Genomic DNA, 20,840 nt, shown 5'->3' with positions numbered 1-20,840 from the left:
GAGTTAGGGGTTTTTTTTTATTGTTGGTCTGGCGGGGGAAGGGCTGAAGATGGGTGGTCGGAATTAACTGCAGGAGGTGTTTGATTTACAAAAGCACACAAACAATAAAACCACTCAGCTCCATAGTTGATTTCTGCCATTCATCTACCCAATGTGTTCCCCTGCTTTTGTATATGCATAAAAAATATGCACTTTTAACTTTCTTTTATATATATATATATAATATGTTTTTAAAGATGTTTTTCTATGCTCTCCTTTTTCTCCAGCCAGTCTTTCTTCCCTCAGCAACCAGCACTAGGAAAGACTAGTGTCTTGACAAACCTGGACACTGAAAATATTCCACCTGCAAAAGGCAGCAGTAGCAAACCAAGCTCCAACACATGACCCATTCAAGAGGTCTCTGGCTGACAGAGCAATCTCCTTTTCTCTCACTGTAAGCCTTGTCCACAGCCACCACTGCACACTCACATCAACTGCCCAATTGACCCTCCAGGAACTACTGCAAGACTGTGAAATTGGTTTAATGCAATCCACGACACAAATTTGTTCTGACATTTGAGGTGTTTCCAGCCAATGCCCAGTTTAAAGCAGTACTCATGGGAAAAAGGATTCGGAGCTCTGAGCAAGCCCTCACAATTAACTAATTGAAAAAACCCAATTTTTTTGGAAGAGGAAAAAAACACAAAAACTCACTAAGCAAAACAAAACAGAAAAAACACCTGACCAGAACATCACAGTATGACACAAGCAGTTGCCAACTCTATGCAATTTGATTTCAAGATAACCACTTGAAGAACATCAGGGAACAATCTCCCCAACATAAGTTATGAATGGCACTCCTTGGCATGAGAATAGCAAGAGCAAAATCTGACTTGCTGAAAGGTTTTGAATCACTGAGTTATGGGAAGCATTACATTACATTTGTAAACCTGCATAAAAGCAGATACGGGATGGAGGTATTCCAGTGGAAGCGCTGACCCTCAGCTCTAATGGCTCTGCCAGGCATGCTGCAGAGGGGTTGCAACAGGGGTGTGCACAAATTTATTCAAAATTATCCTGATAGTTGGAAAAACAGAACAAATCAGGGATGAAGGTGGGAGAAATGGAACACAAGCAGCCCACAGGCTGTGTCTTTCCACAGTGTGCGTGCATTTGTCCATGTGTCCACAGAGCCTCTCTTGCCTGCTCTCCCCTCCTGGCCTCCCTACCGTGCTGGCCGCTTTCAGTCCAATTCCAGCTGTCAGGGCTGCATTCCTGACCCATCAGCCCCAGCTGTCAGGGGCTATGTGCTGAATCTGCACTCTGCTGCCTTCTTCTTTATGCACCTGAAGAAAGGGAGTCCCGGGCAGGCCATAAATACCATTGCATAGCCCCAGGGAGTGGGTGGGAGGCTATTAAAAGAACTTCTACCAGCAACCATAGTGAGGGAACTTAGAACTGTCAGAAGAACACACCTGCAAGTGTTCCCACAGCCTGCAAACAGGACACATAGAGAGTTAATTTCCTACCGGCCTCTACAGCACAGTCTAGCCATCATTAAATAATCTTCTGTTTCTTCAGTTAACACCAGCCTGAACCACCAATTTTCTCTTTCCTACCCCCACACCAAGTTCAATTTCTTCCTAAATACTGCAGGTTTGAAGAGAGGTCCAGGTAACCTTACAAACTCTGGCTAAAGGCATGACAAGCAGTGGTTTCTCCTCCTTCTACCATTCAGTCATTCTCACTATAAAAGCAACACCAACTCAAACTTACATAAGATTTCACAAAATTTTCAGAAAATCTGAGCTTCAGAGGTACAAGCATGGTGAAGGGACAGGGACAAAGCGTGTAACTCGTCCACCATTGTCATCCATCAGCATTGTCATGAGGCTATTTTGACTTTGGTGTGGGAAATTCTTATTTGTTGATGTAAGCAAAGTTTGTGAAGACCGTGTGATGAATGCATTAAATTGCTGCATTAAAAAGAAATGTGAATTAAGAATTTCTTTCTTAAAAAGAAAAAGTGACATCAAACAGGTTACAGGTATTGCTGGTACATAAAGAGCCAATCCTGATTTGTTGCAGACTAAGCATCTGTACACGGAGTCAATTGGACCAGCTCCTCAGGCAGTTAAGCCCCATGTAACACAACAGAGACACCCCTGTGTGGGCAGGCTTCAAAGAAACCCTTCCTTGAGCTCTTGGGACCTGGAATTCTGCAGGATCACTACTTCACAAGGAACAGATGTTTCCACTTTGAAAATGTGCATTACTTTTTCACAAGGAAAGAGAGCAGACGAGATACCATACTTTACATAGGGTATGCTTTTGCCCTCCCACATAGGCAATTTGTCCAATGATTTTTTTTTTCTTTGTAGCAGAAGATGAAGCCAACTCACTTTCCCCTGCATCAAGAACTACCCATACAAGTTTTAGGTGCAAATGCGAACTTGCAGCACTCCTCTAATCTGTCCCAACAGTGGAGAACAGTGGAAGCAACTTCTGACTTTCTGGCAGTCATACATATTGGTCTCCCCCAGGTCTATGCACAGGGGCCTGAATATAGGCAAAGAAAGTGCTTCAGTGAGAAGAAACAGGGAAAAAAAAGCACCAATATAGCTCCCTTGGGCAGAGTTTCAGTTACTCATATAAGGGTTTGAAATCAAGCAGGAACAAATGGTTCCCTCAGCATAAGGGTCACTGTTCATCATCATTAATCATCACCTCCCAGATAGGAAAGGCTCTTTCCCCTCTGTTTCGCCCAGACTTTAGCACTCACAAGAAGCAAGAGACAAGAAAAAAGAAAAGAGCCAAACAGGAATGTTGGCACAGGCTGGCAAGGCTGCTCCCTCTGTGGCTTTGCTCAAGTCCCTCCTCTTGGTCCTAACCCTGAGCTGAGCGTGCTCCTAAATGCAAACAGGCAACAGTTAAAAGCCCACAGTTTCTCAGGCATACACTCCAAAGAAACCGTGGCAGCAGCACATAATTCTTGACTCTGCAGCAGTCAAACACAAGGGCCATAACACAGCACTTCTAACACTGATACCGTCATGGCAAGGAGCTCCCCCTAAATCACCTCCTGCTGAACTCTATAAACAACGCATACATTCAAACTAAACTTGGACACAGAGAAGACAGACTGAAAGAGAGGGAGCAGAAAGCCTTCCCCACAGTCAACCCTGCTGAGGGGAACCACAGAAGGAAAGCCACTTCAGCACTTCAAGAAAAGCATCATGTTACAATCTCCTTCCCCTTAATTTCTTCTTTGGAGCTTATTTTTGGTGTAAACGGATCTGTGAACTGTTTGACAAGGCTTGAGGGAACACACAGAGCTATGCAGGATGAAGAGAAGCCTTTTGATCAGCCTGCCTGAGGCAACACACATAATTCATTTGTGATTTCTTTATTCACCCATGACCCATGCCAAATCAATTAGTTTTTATCCTTCACCAGTGATTTACACAGCCATTCTGCCCTAAAAGTCTTTGACTGACAGATCTCACCCCTACCTACCCACCCCACATTGTCATGAAGGCAACTATGCCTTCCAGAGAAGGACACAGCTGTAGGAAGTCTTAAAGAGACTATAAGTAAAAGCCCCACCTTTTCATGATTGGATTCCTTACATGGAGCACATATCTGTCCCTGCCATAGGAGGTCAAAGACCTCACCTCTCCTGTCATGTGAAGGATCTTGCCTGTACCACCTGAACCACCCCAGGACAAGACACCTTCCCCTCCCATGCATGCATCTCCCTAAGATTTCAGTGATGATATTATGGAGGAAAGCACATACTTGCATCCTCTGGGAATGAGAAAACAGTTTTGTTGTAAGCTGATTTAAATTATGTTAAAAAAATTACATATCAGCAATTTAAAAGATGCTAAGATGGGAATAAATACAACAGGAAGGACAGAGTAAGCACAAGGTATTTATCACACAGACAACATCCCTGTGGAAGGAGGCAGGAGGTAAACAGATTAGTATTCCCTCTCTCCCTAAATATTGTCTGAACTATTTATTATTTGTTTCACAGTACTTGGAAGAAGTCCCAACAAACACGAAGCCCTCCTGTACTTACAGCAACATGTATTCTCACACAGCTGGCAATCTACAACTAAGTGTAAGAGGACTTGGTGGCAATACCACACAAACATTAATGTTAAATGTCTTGAACATGCAACAAATTAGCAACAGAACTGGGAATAATCTTACTCCCTCCCAAATTTCAGCAGCTATCTACTGCATAGATCGTGCTGCACCACTGTTGTACCTCACCCTTGCTTGAAGCCAAGGACAGTATTTTCAAAGGATGCTTAACAATTAATCAAAATAAAGCATGAGAAATTTCTTTATTTTGCCCAAGCCAACCAGTAGATATAGGAGACATTCAAGATTCCTGCCCGTCCCCAGCCAGCACTCACTGCCTAGCTCTAGACAATCCCTTCCTGCACTCTTCCCTGCCCTCTGCTCCAAAGAATAAGCTTCTTAAAGAATAGACTTTATCAGTATCTTGCCCTTTATGCATCCTGGAATTAAGAAGCTCTTCACATCTGTCCATCAGCATGCATATTGAGTACCCAAGAGATTTGTCCTGACAAACAGAAAGGAGACCACATCTCCCAGGGGAATCATTACATAGGAACATAGGCCAAAGATTCATAAAGCAAACTGAAGAGAACAGCACAAGCACTGACTTCCATAATCTCATCAACAAACCTGCTGCCACGTCCCCTCCTGTTAGAGTACAGGGGAAAGCCCTTCACCTGTAACACGGTGTTCCTGTCACTTGCGCCTGCTGCTCAGCCACCAGCACACACAACTCCAGCAAACCCATATGTGTTCACTCAGGTACACACCACTGAGCCATCTTTCTGCTGCAAACATGCAAAATGGTACTCCAGGAGAAGCAATCATCATCCAATAGTCACAGCAGACACAGAATTCAGTTTCGTCTTTTCCAAATAGTTCAAATTTCTTACAAGTTTTATGACCTAGACCCAGCATCTCACAGAACTCTTCCTCTAAGTCAGCAGCAAGAAACACCATCAATCCTCTCACTTTTGCACACACACACAGAGGAAACCACCACTAGACAATAAACCACAGAGAGACAAAAGGTTATAAAGATAACTACAAAGCAATCCTAAATAAACTCATTAAGTCCTTCATTCAACTTGCTTTCATTCTTCACTTACTCTGCCCTTAAATCACTTCTTCCTGTGATTTTTCCCAAGCACTTTTCAGTTTATTTCCCTGAAGGAAACTAATTCTGTAAACAAGGGGTACAGTAGTCCAACACAAGATGATGTATTTGAGTAGCTGTTAAAGTGACTTAACAGAAAGAAAAAAACAAAATTGAGTAGGCTGCCATCTAAGTCCCTTAAAACCCTAAAAGAGGGAGTAGCTCTGGGAAAAAAAGTCTCTTCTAGCTTGCACTTAGGTCCAGGAGCATAGGTAACTGGTAGAATTACCAAAAGTGAGAACTGAGGAAGTAAAACCATACTCAGAGAAAACAATTTTTATCCACAGACTCAAAGAATCCTTGTTTTTGTTATCATGTGGTTTCTGTCATGTTTCAAACCTTTGCGATAACCACCTTTTCTTTACTGCTCTTGTTTAGAAATTCAGAAAGCCCTGGAACCATGCTCACAACCAACTCCTGTTGCTTCAACACTTCACAAAGTACTGGTGTTTCTAAATTTCTAGTTCTTAGCAAAAATTGCTATTGTAAAAAGCAGAATGCAAAAGTAGAGATTATGGAACTCCAGTCTTCAGCAGAGGTGCAATCCTCCCAATTTCGTGGTAAATAGCTTTAGACACATTCACCTACTTAGCATTTAGCAGAATCTCTCTGGATAAGAAATAACTTTGAGTGACACATGTAGTTAAAAAATATCTGAACTAAGCGCATTTCTGCAGTTTAAAGAAGGGAGATAGTAACCAGGCAAACATTTGAAGATCAAAACAACCCAAGAGAAAACATCGCTGTTGACTGACATTTGTGCTGAACCACCATGCTAACCCTGGTCAAACTGTATTTTTCTCCAGCAAAAAGAGAGCAGTAAAGCTTCTATGCAGCTTCTGTCCACTCCCTGCTGCGGTGCACTGGCAGAGAGGTAGTGGGCAACTGCTGGATACAAGTTTCACTGTCACCCCTGCACCAGAACTAGCTCCTGCATGAAGCCAGGCTGCAATTCCCATCACCAGCCAGACAAGAGGTGTTGGATGAAACAGAGCTGATGGACTGCCAGAGTTGAATGAACACAGCTGATGATTTGAACTCTTAAACAAAAATGCAGAAAGAAATGACTGTAGAATTGTTTGCGGAGCACTGAAACCTGAAAACATTCCCACATGTACACAGTCTTGTGTCTCTGCTAATTGCATCAGACTGTTTAAGGAAAGAAAATACTTCCACCTGTAAACATTGTTGCAGGTTGATACCTGCAATAGAGCACTTGAGACAATACTGTGGAAGGTTCTGTTTAAAAATTAGCCATAGACAAAAGAAGTACTTGGAGTGTAAAGATGCAATTAACATCATCCACAAGCAAAGACTAAAATTGGCTGCTCAGTGCTTATCAGTACTTTCTGCTATTTCTACAGAGGTAATTTCCTACATTTCCTTTAGGTGAGATACAAACATATTACTGATGGAAAGGCTCACAGAAATTAGCACTATCTGCCACAGCAGTCAAGCTGACTGAGCAAATACTTGCACTAAACAATCTCGACAAAGAACCAGAAAGCTACTTCTAAATTGCAAGAGTTACTTTCACAAGCACAGCCTGGGAGAAGTCCTGTGCACACTCCCCACAATTCAAAAGATGATAGCAGTGTCCCAATGACAATGCCACTTCAGAATTCTGCTCCCTACAATGTGTGACATCATGATGATCAAGGCAGCTCCACAAGTACCTGTCTAACAGTTTGAGGGGGAAAACATCTGACAGTTTGAGCAAGCTCAGCAACAGTTCTGGAGTCACAACAACTAAGATTGCCACAGACCAAACTCTGTGGTGTTGGACCACCAGGCTGCTGCAAATTAAATCCTATCAGATTTCTGACAGATGTTTCACCACAAGAGAAAAGAACCGAACAATCTTCAAGCAGGAAGCCAATGCTCCAGACCCAAGCACTTATGCTCTCCCCTGAAGGCATGCCAGATGGCATTTTCTTGTTGCTTTCAGCCACCCTCCACAGCCTTTTCCACTGAAGATAAAGTATCTGGGAAGTCATCTTGAATCAGCTGTAAGGAAGGGAAACCCTGGGTCTACCACTTTCTTCTATTTATACCAACAACACTACTGGACCAGTTCAAACATATTTTATATATAGTTCTGTGGCTTATTTCCAGGCAGAAGTAATTCAATGCTGGTGTACATATGTTTAGACCACAGCAATTGGAAACAATGTCCCATAAACTCTGTTAACTGCTACTCCACTGTAACCAGAACAGGCTCTACAACTGCAGAAACACAAGCCATGATAGGAAAAAAAAAAATTAAAAGTTATCCACCCAGAAGCTAAATAAGCCACTTGCCACCTGCACAGCACTGACAGACTTCCACTGTAGCCCCAACAGATTTATAGCTGTAAGTTAACAGCCAGCTCTTGTCACATCAAGATATAGTGTCTGTCTGCCAAGACACCACATGGAGGTGACCAGGGTGTGGGCCAACATAAGGGCAGACATGCAATACACAGAGCATCTGCCAGTATCCACTTGCATTTTGTAAACTTAAGAGTGGGCAAACAGAAGACAGTTAGATGTGCACAGGTCTATTTGCAAACCCTGTACTGAAAATATCAGCAGTGCTACCATATTTCAATGAGTCTGACTTGAACCCAGCACCCATAAGCTCACACACTGAAAAGAAACAAGAATGGCAAGGAGCAGGAGCCCTGGCTCAACACCTAAAGGGTATTTACCTCAGCACTGCAGAGGCCTCAGTGACACATAGATGAGGAAGACACTTGCTAGAAACCTCACAGGTTACTGATGCTAGTGCTGAGCCTAGGCTTTAACACAACCTCAGTTGAGCCAAGCTGCAAACAGCAGCCCACATGTAGAAAAGCAAGAGGTGATAATTACCATGCCTTTCACCAGACTGTCCTTCTCACACCTTCAAACACAGCCCTGTCAGTCCTCCCAATACGCATAAAAACAACCTTTCATCACATTTTTCTCTGCAGTAACTAAATAGCGGAAGGGTGGACGGGGAGACAGATATGTGATTAACATGTTTTTTAAAAAAGCTTGCCTTTCTTTTGCCTGAACCCAATGGGACTGAACTTTAAAGAGGAGGAAAGCATAACCAACACTTCAGAAGCATCTAAAAAGGTAAGGTACCTTTGGTTATGGGAAGTGGAAAAGTTAATGACCGCCATCTCAGGCCTCTGAAGAGACAGGCGTCTCTCCTCCTGGGGTATAAATAACGTAGCTTTATCCTGCATAAACCTGTTTGCAATTTCAGGGATGGAACTGCCCTTCCTGAACATGCCAGGTCAGCATCTTACTTAGATCAAAGGAGGCTCTGACACTCTGTCAGAAAGCTTGTAGATGGGGAGAAAGGGGGAAACAAATTTCAGGGGTGATAATAGGGGTACAAAATAAAAATGTAATTTCTCTGGGCAACTCCTTATTTGGGGAATGTGAAACAGGGAAAGAGAAACAGGAAAGGTCTCTGTTCCAGGTTTCACAGGACTGGTTAGCAATACGTTCAGGAAATATGGATTACTGAACAAAGTGCTGCTGAGCTGGTCAAAACAACATGATGAAGACAACTGCATGATATACATATAAGGCATGCACACAGATACAGTTACGTGCATTAAATGAATCATCACACATAGACTCTGATCTTGCAGTTGGCCACAGAGACACTTATCTTTACATTCATTGGGTAAAATGAACCACTCACACTCTACCTCACCACAAAATTAAGCACATGCTGAAGCACCCACAGGAATGGTGCCAGAGTTTGCATTCAGTTTTCTTTTAAACATTTCAAGGTCATCACGACTCTAAAAACGTTACAAAGAGTTGTGTAAGACTGTGTACATTACAGCTGAAACATAATACCACTGTCACTTTATAAGCAGGGGAAAAGAGCAGGCTGTAAGTAACTGTACTGACAGGCACACTAAGAAAAGTAACATACACTCAACCAGAACAGCCTACGAGTTTTGTATTAAACACACACACACAGAGAGAAAAATAGAAACATAATCATACCATCATCCAACCAGGCCTCAGCATTTAAGTACGCTCTACAAGGCAAAACCCTGCTTGGCAACTCTTTACAGTACTTTCCTTTCTGGGGATCTGTGAAAAGCATCCAAGTGAAATCACAGTAGAGATTGGGAGAGCAGGACATGGGACAAAACACAGGCAGCAGACCTGGAAGTAAATTCCTCTTCCAGAGAGATGCTGCAATGCATAGACAACATTCCCTCTGCTGTCCAGAGACAAGACCCTCTCCCCAGCAAGGGAAACCACCCACTTTGACATTTTATGATGGATTTTGTTTCTAAGCCTTTCTTTCTGTCCTAACTGCTTCTGCAGCTACAGAGACCACTAATGATTCATAGTTCTGCCATATCCTCAGCATGAGAGCTCCTCAACTCAACTAATCCCAAATATTGCACAAATATGTTTCAGCCCCCCAACTCCCTTCCCCACAACCCAGGGCAGGAATACCAGCTCATCTCTGTCTGGACAGTTATAGTACTCTTTACACAGCCTCCTCCTCTCCTCCACCAATGCTGCCAGCTAAGGAGGGACGGGTTGTTCTTCCCAGTACAAGAGGCCCTAAGTGCCAGAAAAAAATAGGAGCAGAAAGGAAGAGATTATTTTGCTTGCCAATAAACCTTTAGGCAGTAGGTGATGAGTGTTCCCAATTGTTTTAAACCTCTGGAAAATACTGACAGCAAAACTAAATGCCTTATTGCAACAAGCACTCTTCTTTTCCCAGGAGAACATCATATGACTGTCCACAGCAAGCAGTATTTCTCAACCCCTGGTAACCTCAGAGATCCCCAGGTGCCCTGTAAAACACTTGTCTTTTACCAAAGAGGCAGATTTTTCCAAACTCATGAGACAATTCAGTTTCCTTGGCAGAAATGCAAAGCCAGAAGCTGCCTTACCATGGTGGGCAATGTTATTACCCAGGGCAACCTGGTGGTCTTTCCCAGCCTTGCTGGTCAGCCAAGAACTTTGGCCACCAGAGTTCCACCATGAAGGTCCAGGCACTGTCTGGAACAACACAGACTCTGAGCTTATTATAAACAGTTGCTATATTATAGACTGGGAGCTTGGTTGACTCCTTTTCCCAAACATGTGTTTAAACTAAGCTTTGCAGGCTTACCAAGGGCCACAGGGCCCTCCCCAGGCACCAGCTACCCACAGAGCCAGAGGCAGGGTCACAGTGCCCCTGCTCAAGCACACCACATGTCCATGGCCACAGGAGGCTGCAGCACCTGGAAGAAGCCAAGGCAGAAGCCATGAAGTTGCCATGCAATTGTGGCCTGAGTGCTGTGCAGCCCACTGGCTGTCACCCCAGCTCCACAAGGCCATGTAGAAAGTCATTAATCAACCTCCTGGCCATTTTATTAACAGCTGTGTTTATACACTGACACTCCTGGGCAGAGACATTCATTCCAAGGGCCTGGAGCAGCTTCGACACACAGCAGAGATAGTCCAGGCACTGCATCTTCTCCCCCAACACCACACTCATTTTTCCACTGATGGCTCCATCAAAAAGTATTTTGTGCAGGTTTCAGACATCAAAAAGGTTATTTGCAGTCCTGCCACAGAAAATGGGCCAAGAACTTCACAAAGCAAGTGTCCATAAACCAGTCACCACAAAAGTGATGGAGGAGACCTGCTCTTTCAGAAGTTACAGCCAAAGCAAGCAATGACAAGGAAACTGAAGAAAGCTGCCTCTCACCCAGAGCACCTCTCCCTCATCCTCCCCCAGCACCAGTTATTCACGCTGCTGATTGCGTGTTAATACATCTCAGCAGCTTAACTCGGGAAGCCTGCAGAGACAGGCAGCACAAGCCACGGATTATCAGGGAGGAAGATTATCCTCCCAGTGCAGGGGACAGTAGAATCCCATTTCCAGCCTCAAAAGCTGCTCAGGCTTCTAGAAACAGCTACATTCATTGAGGCCTACCACAGACCCATCAGAAATATTTGTTCATGCATTAAGAATACTCTGTCATCTTGTATCCATTCCACTCAACCACCTCCCCCATAGCAGGCTTTGGGGCAGACACTGGGCAAACACTCTCCAGCCAGCTCTCATAGTTTGGAAAGGTACACAGAACCATATCTAAAGTCTATCTGGCCACGATTCAGTCCAAGAAAACTAGATGGGTTGGGACAAGATAGGCTTAAGCACAAAAAGCAGATCCCAAATTTGTCAGTTCTCGCTTACAGTCTGCAATTCTTTTTGGACCCAGCTACTCAAGAAGGATGACACCCTCAAAGCAGGTTTGAAACAACTATGCTCAGAACCTCTATACCTAGTTCAAAACTGGGAGATAAGCCAAACACGAGGAGTTATGCAGCTGTTTTAAAGCCCTGGACACTGGGACGCTTTGCAGAAAGTGGAAAAATATCCTGTCTGTTTGACCCTGAGGAAAAAAAGAGCCACAGAGACAGTCTGAAAAGCAGAACACAGAAACTAAAAACTTTAATTGTATTTTAAATGAAAATTACACAGCTCTATTTCAAGATTCACTCTACCTTTATACAGTTCAGCAGCACAGAACTGGTTAAAAGCATGAAAAACATCACTCAGCCCACACAAAGCTCTTGCAGAAAAGACTAGTATTGATGAAACATAACTGTCAGAAAGAAGTTCTTTCACTGGTATAGCCTGTTTCTCTGAGGAACAGGATAGTTCAATAGACTCTTTTGATAGTGTGTTACCATTAAGACAGCTTGGTTTTGGATCTCAGCTCACTAATTCTTTCTAGCTCAGGCAAGTGCTTAGCCAAGTACACCCTGACAGTCACGCTCCCTCAGGATACCTCTGACACCATCCCTATTCCCTCATGGTTCCAGTCACAGCATGGCCATGGCCAAAGCACAGAGCACAGTGAATTCTGAGCACCAAGACCTGACACCAAATAAGAAGGCAGGTCTTGCAGACACTCCTTTCACCCTCAGTCTTATTCAATGTTTCAGGATCTCCAGCATCTAGGTTGCATTAGGGACTGTGCAATCAACTCAAGCTCCCTTGGTGCAAAGCCTGGCCTGAGACATGGTGCATTTATTTATTTATTTTTTTCACAAATGAAAGCATCCCTAGTACAAACAAGACTTCAAAGGCAAGCAGCCCCTTATGTACTACTCAAAGGTGAGCAGCCAATTTCAAAGCCCTTGACAGACCTCAAAGGCTAGGACTGTTGAGCACAGGAGAGGTAGCTAGCACTTCAATACTGGCACTTCAAACAGCTGCCCTGTGCTGGGCCTGTCTGTTAATAGGGAAGGGTTTCTGAAGAGGCAGCACTGTTTTTCACAGTGCCTACTTGGGAGCAGAAACAGGACCAGGAAGCTTTATAACTCTATAGCCTTGAATCCATGGACACTGCCATAATGCTGCTTTCTCCTTTCAGGAACTCCTCCATCTGCCTGCTCAAGACATTTGTTAATGTTATGACTCTCTACTAAGATGGAACCTCTGATAAACTACTATATTCCAGAGAAAGGAGTCTCTCTGGATCCATGATGGGGGAAATTTCATACTGTGCGAAATGTCAGGGAGATGCAGAAATTAAAGAAGCATCACTGTAAGGAAGGAATGCCATTGTTAAAATTTCATGGGGTAAGAAATCTCATATCAGTTGTTATATCACATTAGCTACCTTGACCAACTGTGAATTTTAATACTGTATTTGGGAGAACAAGCAGGTCTGACTTTTATTGCTATTAACTTGGAAATTCTGAATACACCAGAAGTTAATAGTCTTCTACAGTACTATTTTCAATCAGTTTCCTCACAGTAACTAACAACAGTACTGGTCTCCTGGGACACTAGCAAATTTACAAGGCTTACTGGGGTTTCCACAGCTCTAATTCTTATGGTGCTTAATCTGCTTGAGCTTGTTGGAAAGTCATCATCACCAGAGCTATTGAAATCATTAGTGACAATGGGACCAAGTGAGTATTTACAACAGCACAGTTTGCACATTTTCAAGCAAATAATCTTAAATGAACACAAGTATCCCTTACATGGGAGAGGTGAGAAACATCCCTGGTAATCTACAAGAGATTGGGCTTTGTGACTAAGGCTAGGACTTGGCCTTAGAGGATAAAGATTCAATTTCTAGGTCTGCCTCAGACTTCCTGTGGGAGTTTGGAATCATGTCTGTATAGAAAAAGCATGTTCCAGTCTCTCCATCCCTTTGGCTTTTTAAGCCTGAAGCTCCTCTGGACTGGGTCTCCTTTATCCCATCTGTCCAGTGCTCACCAAAGCAAGGCAGGGAGATGGGATGCTCTTGCAGTCTGTGGTCATACAAATACTAACAACAAATCACCTTTGCACTGATATTTTTGAATACTGATCACACAGCACAGCTGATTACAACAGCTGCAGGCCTCAGTTGCACTTTCCTTGCACAACACATGAACGTGCTCAGGGCAAGGATAAGCAGCCCTGTGGTGAAAGGAAATAGTAGGAGGTTTTTCTGAATTGCAGTAGCCGCCCTTTGGTGGGTACAGCCTCAGCAAAGCCTAAAGGGATTCAGGCACAAGGACCAGCCCACATCTGGAGCTGGGAACCAGAGCAGGGAGCATGCCGCAACCCTGCTATGCACATACCAGAGCCCTCAGAAACTGCCAGCTATGCGGAGGCAGGTACACCAGGCACAAACACAAGCCTGAAGTAACTGAAACTGGGCTTGGTGATAGTTAATTATTCAGTCCTTAGCTGGGATCACTAAGCATTAATGTCAGGGCTAAGCACTGTTTGAGTGCCATGTAAACACCACTCCTGGCACCAAACATCAAAACCTTTGAAAAAAGCCAAAGAGTAGCTAGTATATGTTGTTTGCTTTCACGCTCACAGAGAAAATTTTACCAAGCCTAATCAAGCAACTTCTCCCCAAGACCTGATCAACAGGAAACAAAATACCTACTTCAATTTTCCAGGTCATCAAAATGTTGACCACCACTTTCTCAGCCAGAAATGGAGGTGGTGCCCTGTAGTTACTTTCCATTATACACAGAGGACAGTAAAATAATATACAAGTCATTTTACAGGTGGTTGCAGATCCTTGCTGATGGAAAATCAGATATTGGCCCAGCCTGGTCTGACTCCCAACCAGCACTTCAATTGTTCTGCCCTCCTGAAACACATGAGGTGATACACCACAGGAAGGCCCAAGCACACAGCTAGTGAAACAGATGGTACACTATGAAGGAGGTCTCTTTCCACTGTGTCTGAGGATGCCTTTCTCCATCAGTTCCCTCAGCACCACAGCGAACAACAGCTCTGACTAGCAAGGAGCAAATGTACCACCTGCAACACCTCTGAGCAGCCCTGACCTCTGCCATCTTACTATCCCAGCCAGGTCTTTGGCAAACACTACACGCTTCATAGCCCATGGACAAAAGAGGGGATTCTGTGCACAGCTCGCCCAGCACAGCAGGGCAGCAGTGTAAAACCTGCTTGTGAGCCTCTCCAGCCAGGTTAGCCAAGTCCCACGTGCCCTCTCAGAGAACCCACTTCATCTGAAGGAGGTGAAGAGCAACATTCAAGGCAAGACCACAACAGCTCTGAAAGGCTATCCAGGTAAGCACTGTATGACCATCCACAGGAAGCAAGAACCATTAAAACCCATGAGACAAATGACCTGGTTTGTGTTATTTATGCTGACTGCACCCCAGCACATCATTATGCTCTCCCTGCCATGGAGATGTCTTCCTGCTGTCTTTCACAGTAAAAACAGCACATGATTTAGGGATGGCTAGAAGGATGATCTTTTGCCAGCAATCTTGCCTCAGGACTGGCAAGAAGTATAACAGTGTTTCATGGATACAACTGCAGGCGGCAAGACCAAATATGTTGAATTGTTATATGCTTTTATAGCCACTATATTTCAAGAACCAAAGTCAACTGCCCCTGCAGTTCACCAGCAGAAAAACTCTGGCTTAGATACGCTCTGTGAATGTAAGTCACATTTAACACTCATGTTTAGACCAAGGGAGCCAGACAAATCACCCTATATTTTCAGGACAAAGCATATAATTCACAGAGTGAAGAACAGAACAAGAAAATGCTGCGTGTGAAACTGCTAACAAACACAGAATCACCTTGAGCACCACATATCCAAGGATGGAACAGGGGGGACCAGAGCAACCCAAACAGGGAAGCATTCAACCCCTGAGCCATGACACCCATTTGTTCCACTGACTCTACAGATACAGACACACCACTGAAATGCAGGTCTGGCTATGGAGAACCCAACCAGCCTTTGTCCTGTGATTCAAGGGACACTGTTATAAGTCTGACCAGAGACAGACATGAAATCCCTTCTATCTCTGCACAGCAGGCCCTAAGATGTTGAAGCAATTGGGTGTGTTTAGACTGAGCAGTGCAGAGCTGTGAGACAGATCCCTAGCTATCAGCTGGGGTCAAGCAATATTCATGGATGCTGAAGCAGAACAGGCACAGTAGCAGACATCCAGACCAGGCTTAGAGGCATTCCCTCAGCTGTGTCCCTGGCTGCACTGGTCCCATAGATAATGGGCTGAGCACTCCTCAGACTGCAGTGGAAGAAAACGGGTGAATGGGGTAATACTGCACTGAAAAACTCCTCAAAAGCACCATCATTTTGTAGAAGGCCCTTCCAAATCCTGCCAAAAGAAAAGCTTATGCCAGCATCAGACAGGCTGCTCCTTAACTCACCTACACAGTCAGGCTGCTCAGCCCCACATCCAGCTCCCTGGGAGCCCTGCAGGCTCTGCTGCTGCAGGACTAAGTTGTTCCCAAAGACTTACAAGAATCCCACTCTGCAAGAAGCCTCAGCTGCACCCGAAGTGATTTAATGAGAGGTGATGATTTTTGATGCATTTACATCAGTGAACCAAACTTGTGTAGTTTTTGGTTCTGTTCCAGTTCAGGTTCAGCAATTCTCAGCTGATTCAGTTAAGACTAGCAGTGGTCTGACACTGATTCATGTTGGAAGCCATGATATCTTCAAACAAAAAAAACTCTGTGCTGAAAGCAGGAAGCTACAGTCAGGAACATTACTCCATTCTCCTGTGTCCAGGACAGCCTGTGGTCCTAGCTGAGCCCTCCAGCTTCTCAGGGGATTAAGAAGCTGGAGAACTTCATTGGGAATGACAAGACATGAGGAATCTGAAGTTTCCATGGATCTGCTTTCCTCTTAAATCTGTGCAACCTCACTGGTAGGACACAGAAGCACACAGAAGTACTTGTTTCTACTGGCTGGCAGCAAGAACAGACCATGTCTCACCAAGGAAGACAGGAAACCCTGTGCCACTAGGAGCAACTTAGTCAGGGCTGATTTTCAGAACAAATGCTCTCAAGGTTTTGCAGAGCCACCCAGTCCAACCCAGCATTGTAGGGCAGGACCAGGCACTCCAGCTGCACATGTTTGCATGCCACTTGGAGAGGGGAGAGACCACAACATAACAGTTCCCTGCTCAATGACTTCCCGCTGAGGAATTCAGGTTTTAGTCAAAACACTCTTTTAAACAGGCAACTTGAAATATTTCTGGCTTAGAAAAAACAGAAGAGATCAAAGAAACCAGCAGCAAATTCCAAATGTGTTTCTTTGATTCGCTGGCTTCCCGTTTCAGGGAAAGCCTGTAGCAGGTTTTGTAGCAATTTGTTGACATTCACAAGCTGATTTGACTAAGGATACCCGCACACACCATCCCCCACTAAAACAGGCACAGCTACATCAATTAAAAAGAGGTTTATATTTACAAGTGTAGATCTCAGCAATACAAACAACCCCTGCAGGAACTGTACTTGCTTAAGTACATTACTTCTATGAGCAGGGTACTACAGCAACCAGGACATTTTAACAATGGGAGATGGGCCAGGCTTGAGTTTTCCTTCTGTCCTGATGGTGTTGCCCTGCAGGGTGATTCAAAGGCACTTAGTGCCCAGTTTTTAACCCCGTGTCTCTACTGGAATCACAAGCACGGTGACCAGATGCACGGCTGGATTTCTGGCAGGGCTAGTAATCCTCTAGAAATTGAACGCAGGCCAATCAACTTATCTGAGGAAATTTTAGCTTCCAACTGCCACACCAAAACATTACAAATCCCAACAGTCAAAAAGCCTTAGACTTAAGTCACAGTACTCGAGGTCTATATTGGTTCAATACAAAAAATAGAGATCTGGAGACCACAAAAAAAAAGCAGATTCAAGCCATGAACATCAGAAGACACACAAAAAAAACAAAAGTCTAAATGCAAAACTAGTCAGGCAGCAACAAAAATCAGGACTCACAAAAAACAAAAACTGTTTTCAAAAAGCAGTAACAAAACCAAACACTACATCCAATTTGTCAACAAACTTTACTTAGAGCTCCAATCCTTTCCCCCCTTTTTCCTTTTTTTAAATGTCCATGATTATCAATTGGCTCCTTAGTTTAACTTCTATAGAGATCTCCTGGAGCTCTACAGTAAAAAAATATGCATTAATTACAGCAAGAAATAAGTCCTAGTGGAAGTCACAGAACAAGTTCTCTCTTGTACAGATCCCAAGTAACACACTGCATGTCCTGCACAGCCATCATGCAAAATATCTCTACTTACCCACACTCCCCCTTCCACAGCAATGCACAAACAGGTCTCTGCAGAGCCAGCCTCCCACAGACTGCCCACGGCCAGCCCAGCATTACACGGCTGCTTCACTGAAAGGAGGCAATTTCACAGGCCTTCTCTTCAGCATGACAAACTGCCCGAGGGGTCTGTCCCTAGCCATTGAGACAGCCTGGCAAGCCTCATATGCCCAAAGGGTTCTTTAGGAGAGAGACAGGACACTTCACACTGGAGGGGAAAAAAAACAAACCACTACAGTTCATGGCAGTTTAAGCAGTGCCACTGAGGTTGCTTGTCCATCTTAAATTGAGTACCTGGTTGCAATAAAACGTTGAGGGACTCAGAGGGCTGTTGAGGGCTGGGTCTTCACCTACATCTGCATATGCAAAGCGCAGTATCATCTTCCAGGCATTCATTTAGGGCAAAAGTCCAGCTCCATCCTATGTAATCAAGCAGCTGAGATGACCAACTTGACTGGCCCTTCCATGCTTCCACCTAAACAGTTTCATACAACTCTTGGAGCAATCTCAAAATGTCCAAGAGACAAAGATGCCTCAAAGACTGCAGGTCAGAAAAGATCCTTCAGGAGTAATGTGTATGATGGTCAGTGTTAGTCCCAGGAGTTTTTACACACACACCAAATCGCAGATTGAAACTTGTTTCTGTTATTTTAGAAAAACACTGAGGTCAAGCACAAGCACCAAGGACTTTCCTCTAGACAACTTTGAGGAAGCCATGGTTTTTCTCTTGTTTGGCAAGAGAAGAATACTGTGTTCCTTGGTATTAAAGAGCCATCTAAGGGAAATTCTGACCTGAACCAGAGTTCTGAGAACAGATGCTGGGGAAAGAACATTTTTAGGTACAGTGTCATTTACTTCCCCTGAAGTTTTATATACACCCTTCCCTTCAAGAGAGAAATTTTGAAGCATTACTGATTGGACACAAATTAATATACTTTTCAGACATGGATTACAAGCATTTCTTATTTATTAGCAAGTCTTCACAAAAGGGGAGGGATTAAGTTTTCTATTTATGGAGACAGAGAGTTACACAAAGGCTGAGTGGTTTGCCTGGGGTTACAGGTGAATCAGTGGTAGGGGCAGAACAAGGTGCCCTGACTCAGAGGCACCTGCTGTCAGCACAAGGCAATGCCACCCAGCTCTTATGATCCCTGAAGCCAGGCTTAAGTCATCCTCTCCTCATGACACCAGTCAATTCCCAGTGAGTGAGTGTCTGTCAGGAATTCTCCAAAACACCAAGAAGAATGATGGATTTTAAGAACCAATTATACCCAACAGAAGAAAACCCCCAGGAAAGATAGTCTGAAGCACACAGAGGAAAGGATATCCCAGCCTGTGGAACACAGACCCTATCTGAACAGACATCTCCAAGACATGTTTCACATCTTTCATATCATCCTTCCCTTCCCCACATGTTCACAGAATGCTCCTTTGCAGGGTAAGAGCAATTGCTTACACACAACAGGTATTTCTGTATCCTCAGCTCCCAGAAATGCATGTTAGCAGCTTGTAATATAGAGGAAGAGAGAGCACTGCATTTCTCCTGTCAGTCATCTCTAACGACTCTACACACCACAGTGTGGGAAATCCCAAAAGCTTTCTGATATAGACTGAGTTCATATCACACAGGCAAAAAGAATGCTTCAAAAGAAGGGCACAAGCTTCAGGAAGGATCTGTAGCAAAGCAAAGATCCCAACTAAAAGACAGACCAGTCATGGATCAGTTCCTCTGCATCACTCTACAGTTTTACTAGGTCTCCCAAAGCAGAATTATCACTTCAGATGGAAACTTAGACAACAAAGTTAAAGTATGCTGGCTGCACCACAGAGCACTCACCTTGCTGCCTATATCTTCTCGCTTGTTCCCAGGCTTGCTTCTTCTCAGCTTAATGGAAGGGGAGCGAAGCAGATTTTTGATCCGACTTGTTATCGTAGACCCTTCGACTGACATCATCTCCAGGTGCCACCGAGGTATTCACCCCACACACAGACCGTGCCTGGGGAATGAGCCCAGGTTTGAGGCAGAAACACCGACGTGCTCAGCTTTGCTCCCACACATTCACATATCTCTCAGCGATTCTGCCCGGGAACTCCACTCCTGTTACACTGCAAAGCTATTCACAGAGGCTGGCAGACTTTCCTTTTGCAGATTCCAGAGGATCAAATCAGCAGCAATCTAAACTGAAAGATGCACTGTGAGTCAATATGATATTCACAATAAATTCAATTCTAGCCTCATTCTTTGCAAGAAATAGAAATGCAAGAGCTTATAGGGATGCAGGCAGCATTACTATTTTCAGAGGTTTCCACACAAATTATCATCCATTTAGTATTAATTAACACATCCATACCAATTCCCAAATCCAAAATTTAGATTTTGCACTTCAATATCATCTTATGACAAAGACAAAAATTCCTCCCCCCTGCTATGCTATTTAGCTATGCTAAAGCATAGCTCCATACACATCCATTCCACTTTATGCTTCACAAGCCTGGAAAGCACAAAGCTGTGCTTGACTATTAAACACCGAGTCACAGAAAAACCCCGAGAATACACACGAGGGAGTTTTTAACTCTCACAGATCTGTCTCTGTTTTAAGTCCACACAATTACATATAGTGTGTGATAACAGATAATAAAGCCATTTGATGTTTTCACGTCCCCCCACCCCTATTTATAAAGTGAATCAAGGAGGCACTTGAGCTGCTGCCAAGGATTACAGACCCCCGGCCAACACCTTCACCTTTCCCGAAGAGCCGGTGGTGGCTGGGGGGAAGAGGGATGCAGTCAGAGCCTGCAGTGAATTATCCTCCCGGCTTCTGTGCAAAATGGGGGCGGGGGGAAGAAAGAGAGAGAGGGAGAAGGGGAGAGAGAGGGAGAAGGGGAGAGAGAAGAGAGGAGGAGAGAAACGTCCAAGCCAGCACAGCCGGCAGCCTCCTCCCTGCGGCGGCAGCACTGCGGGTGAGGGGCCGCGCCTCCTGCCCCCGCCCCAGCCCGCCCCGCCGCGCTGAACCTCTCCT

At 44.3% G+C, this 20,840-nt stretch overlaps 1 protein-coding gene across 5 annotated transcripts in view; it reads right to left on the bottom strand.

The window, feature by feature from the left end:
- MAPKBP1 (mitogen-activated protein kinase binding protein 1) overlaps positions 1–20,666 on the bottom strand; it is a 98,821-nt gene extending 78,155 nt beyond the window's left edge. For 2 of the 5 annotated variants that reach the window (XM_019007043.2, XM_015631364.3), the window contains exons 1-2: positions 20,564–20,666; positions 19,658–20,001 (exon numbers count right to left, since the gene is read on the bottom strand). In XM_019007043.2, the coding sequence (XP_018862588.1) occupies positions 19,658–19,774 (117 nt within the window). In that variant the 5' untranslated portion in view covers positions 19,775–20,001; positions 20,564–20,666. The remainder of the gene's footprint in view (positions 1–19,657; positions 20,002–20,563) is intronic. The other 3 variants (XM_015631360.3, XM_015631363.3, XM_015631362.3) reach the window with 2 other exon arrangements.
- Positions 20,667–20,840: the final 174 nt, after the last annotated feature.

The sequence above is a fragment of the Parus major genome, chromosome 5, assembly GCF_001522545.3.
Source record: "Parus major isolate Abel chromosome 5, Parus_major1.1, whole genome shotgun sequence".
Lineage (NCBI taxonomy): Eukaryota > Metazoa > Chordata > Aves > Passeriformes > Paridae > Parus > Parus major.
Note: the sequence above shows the minus strand (reverse complement) of the source record. Positions and strands in the feature narration are given on the sequence as shown.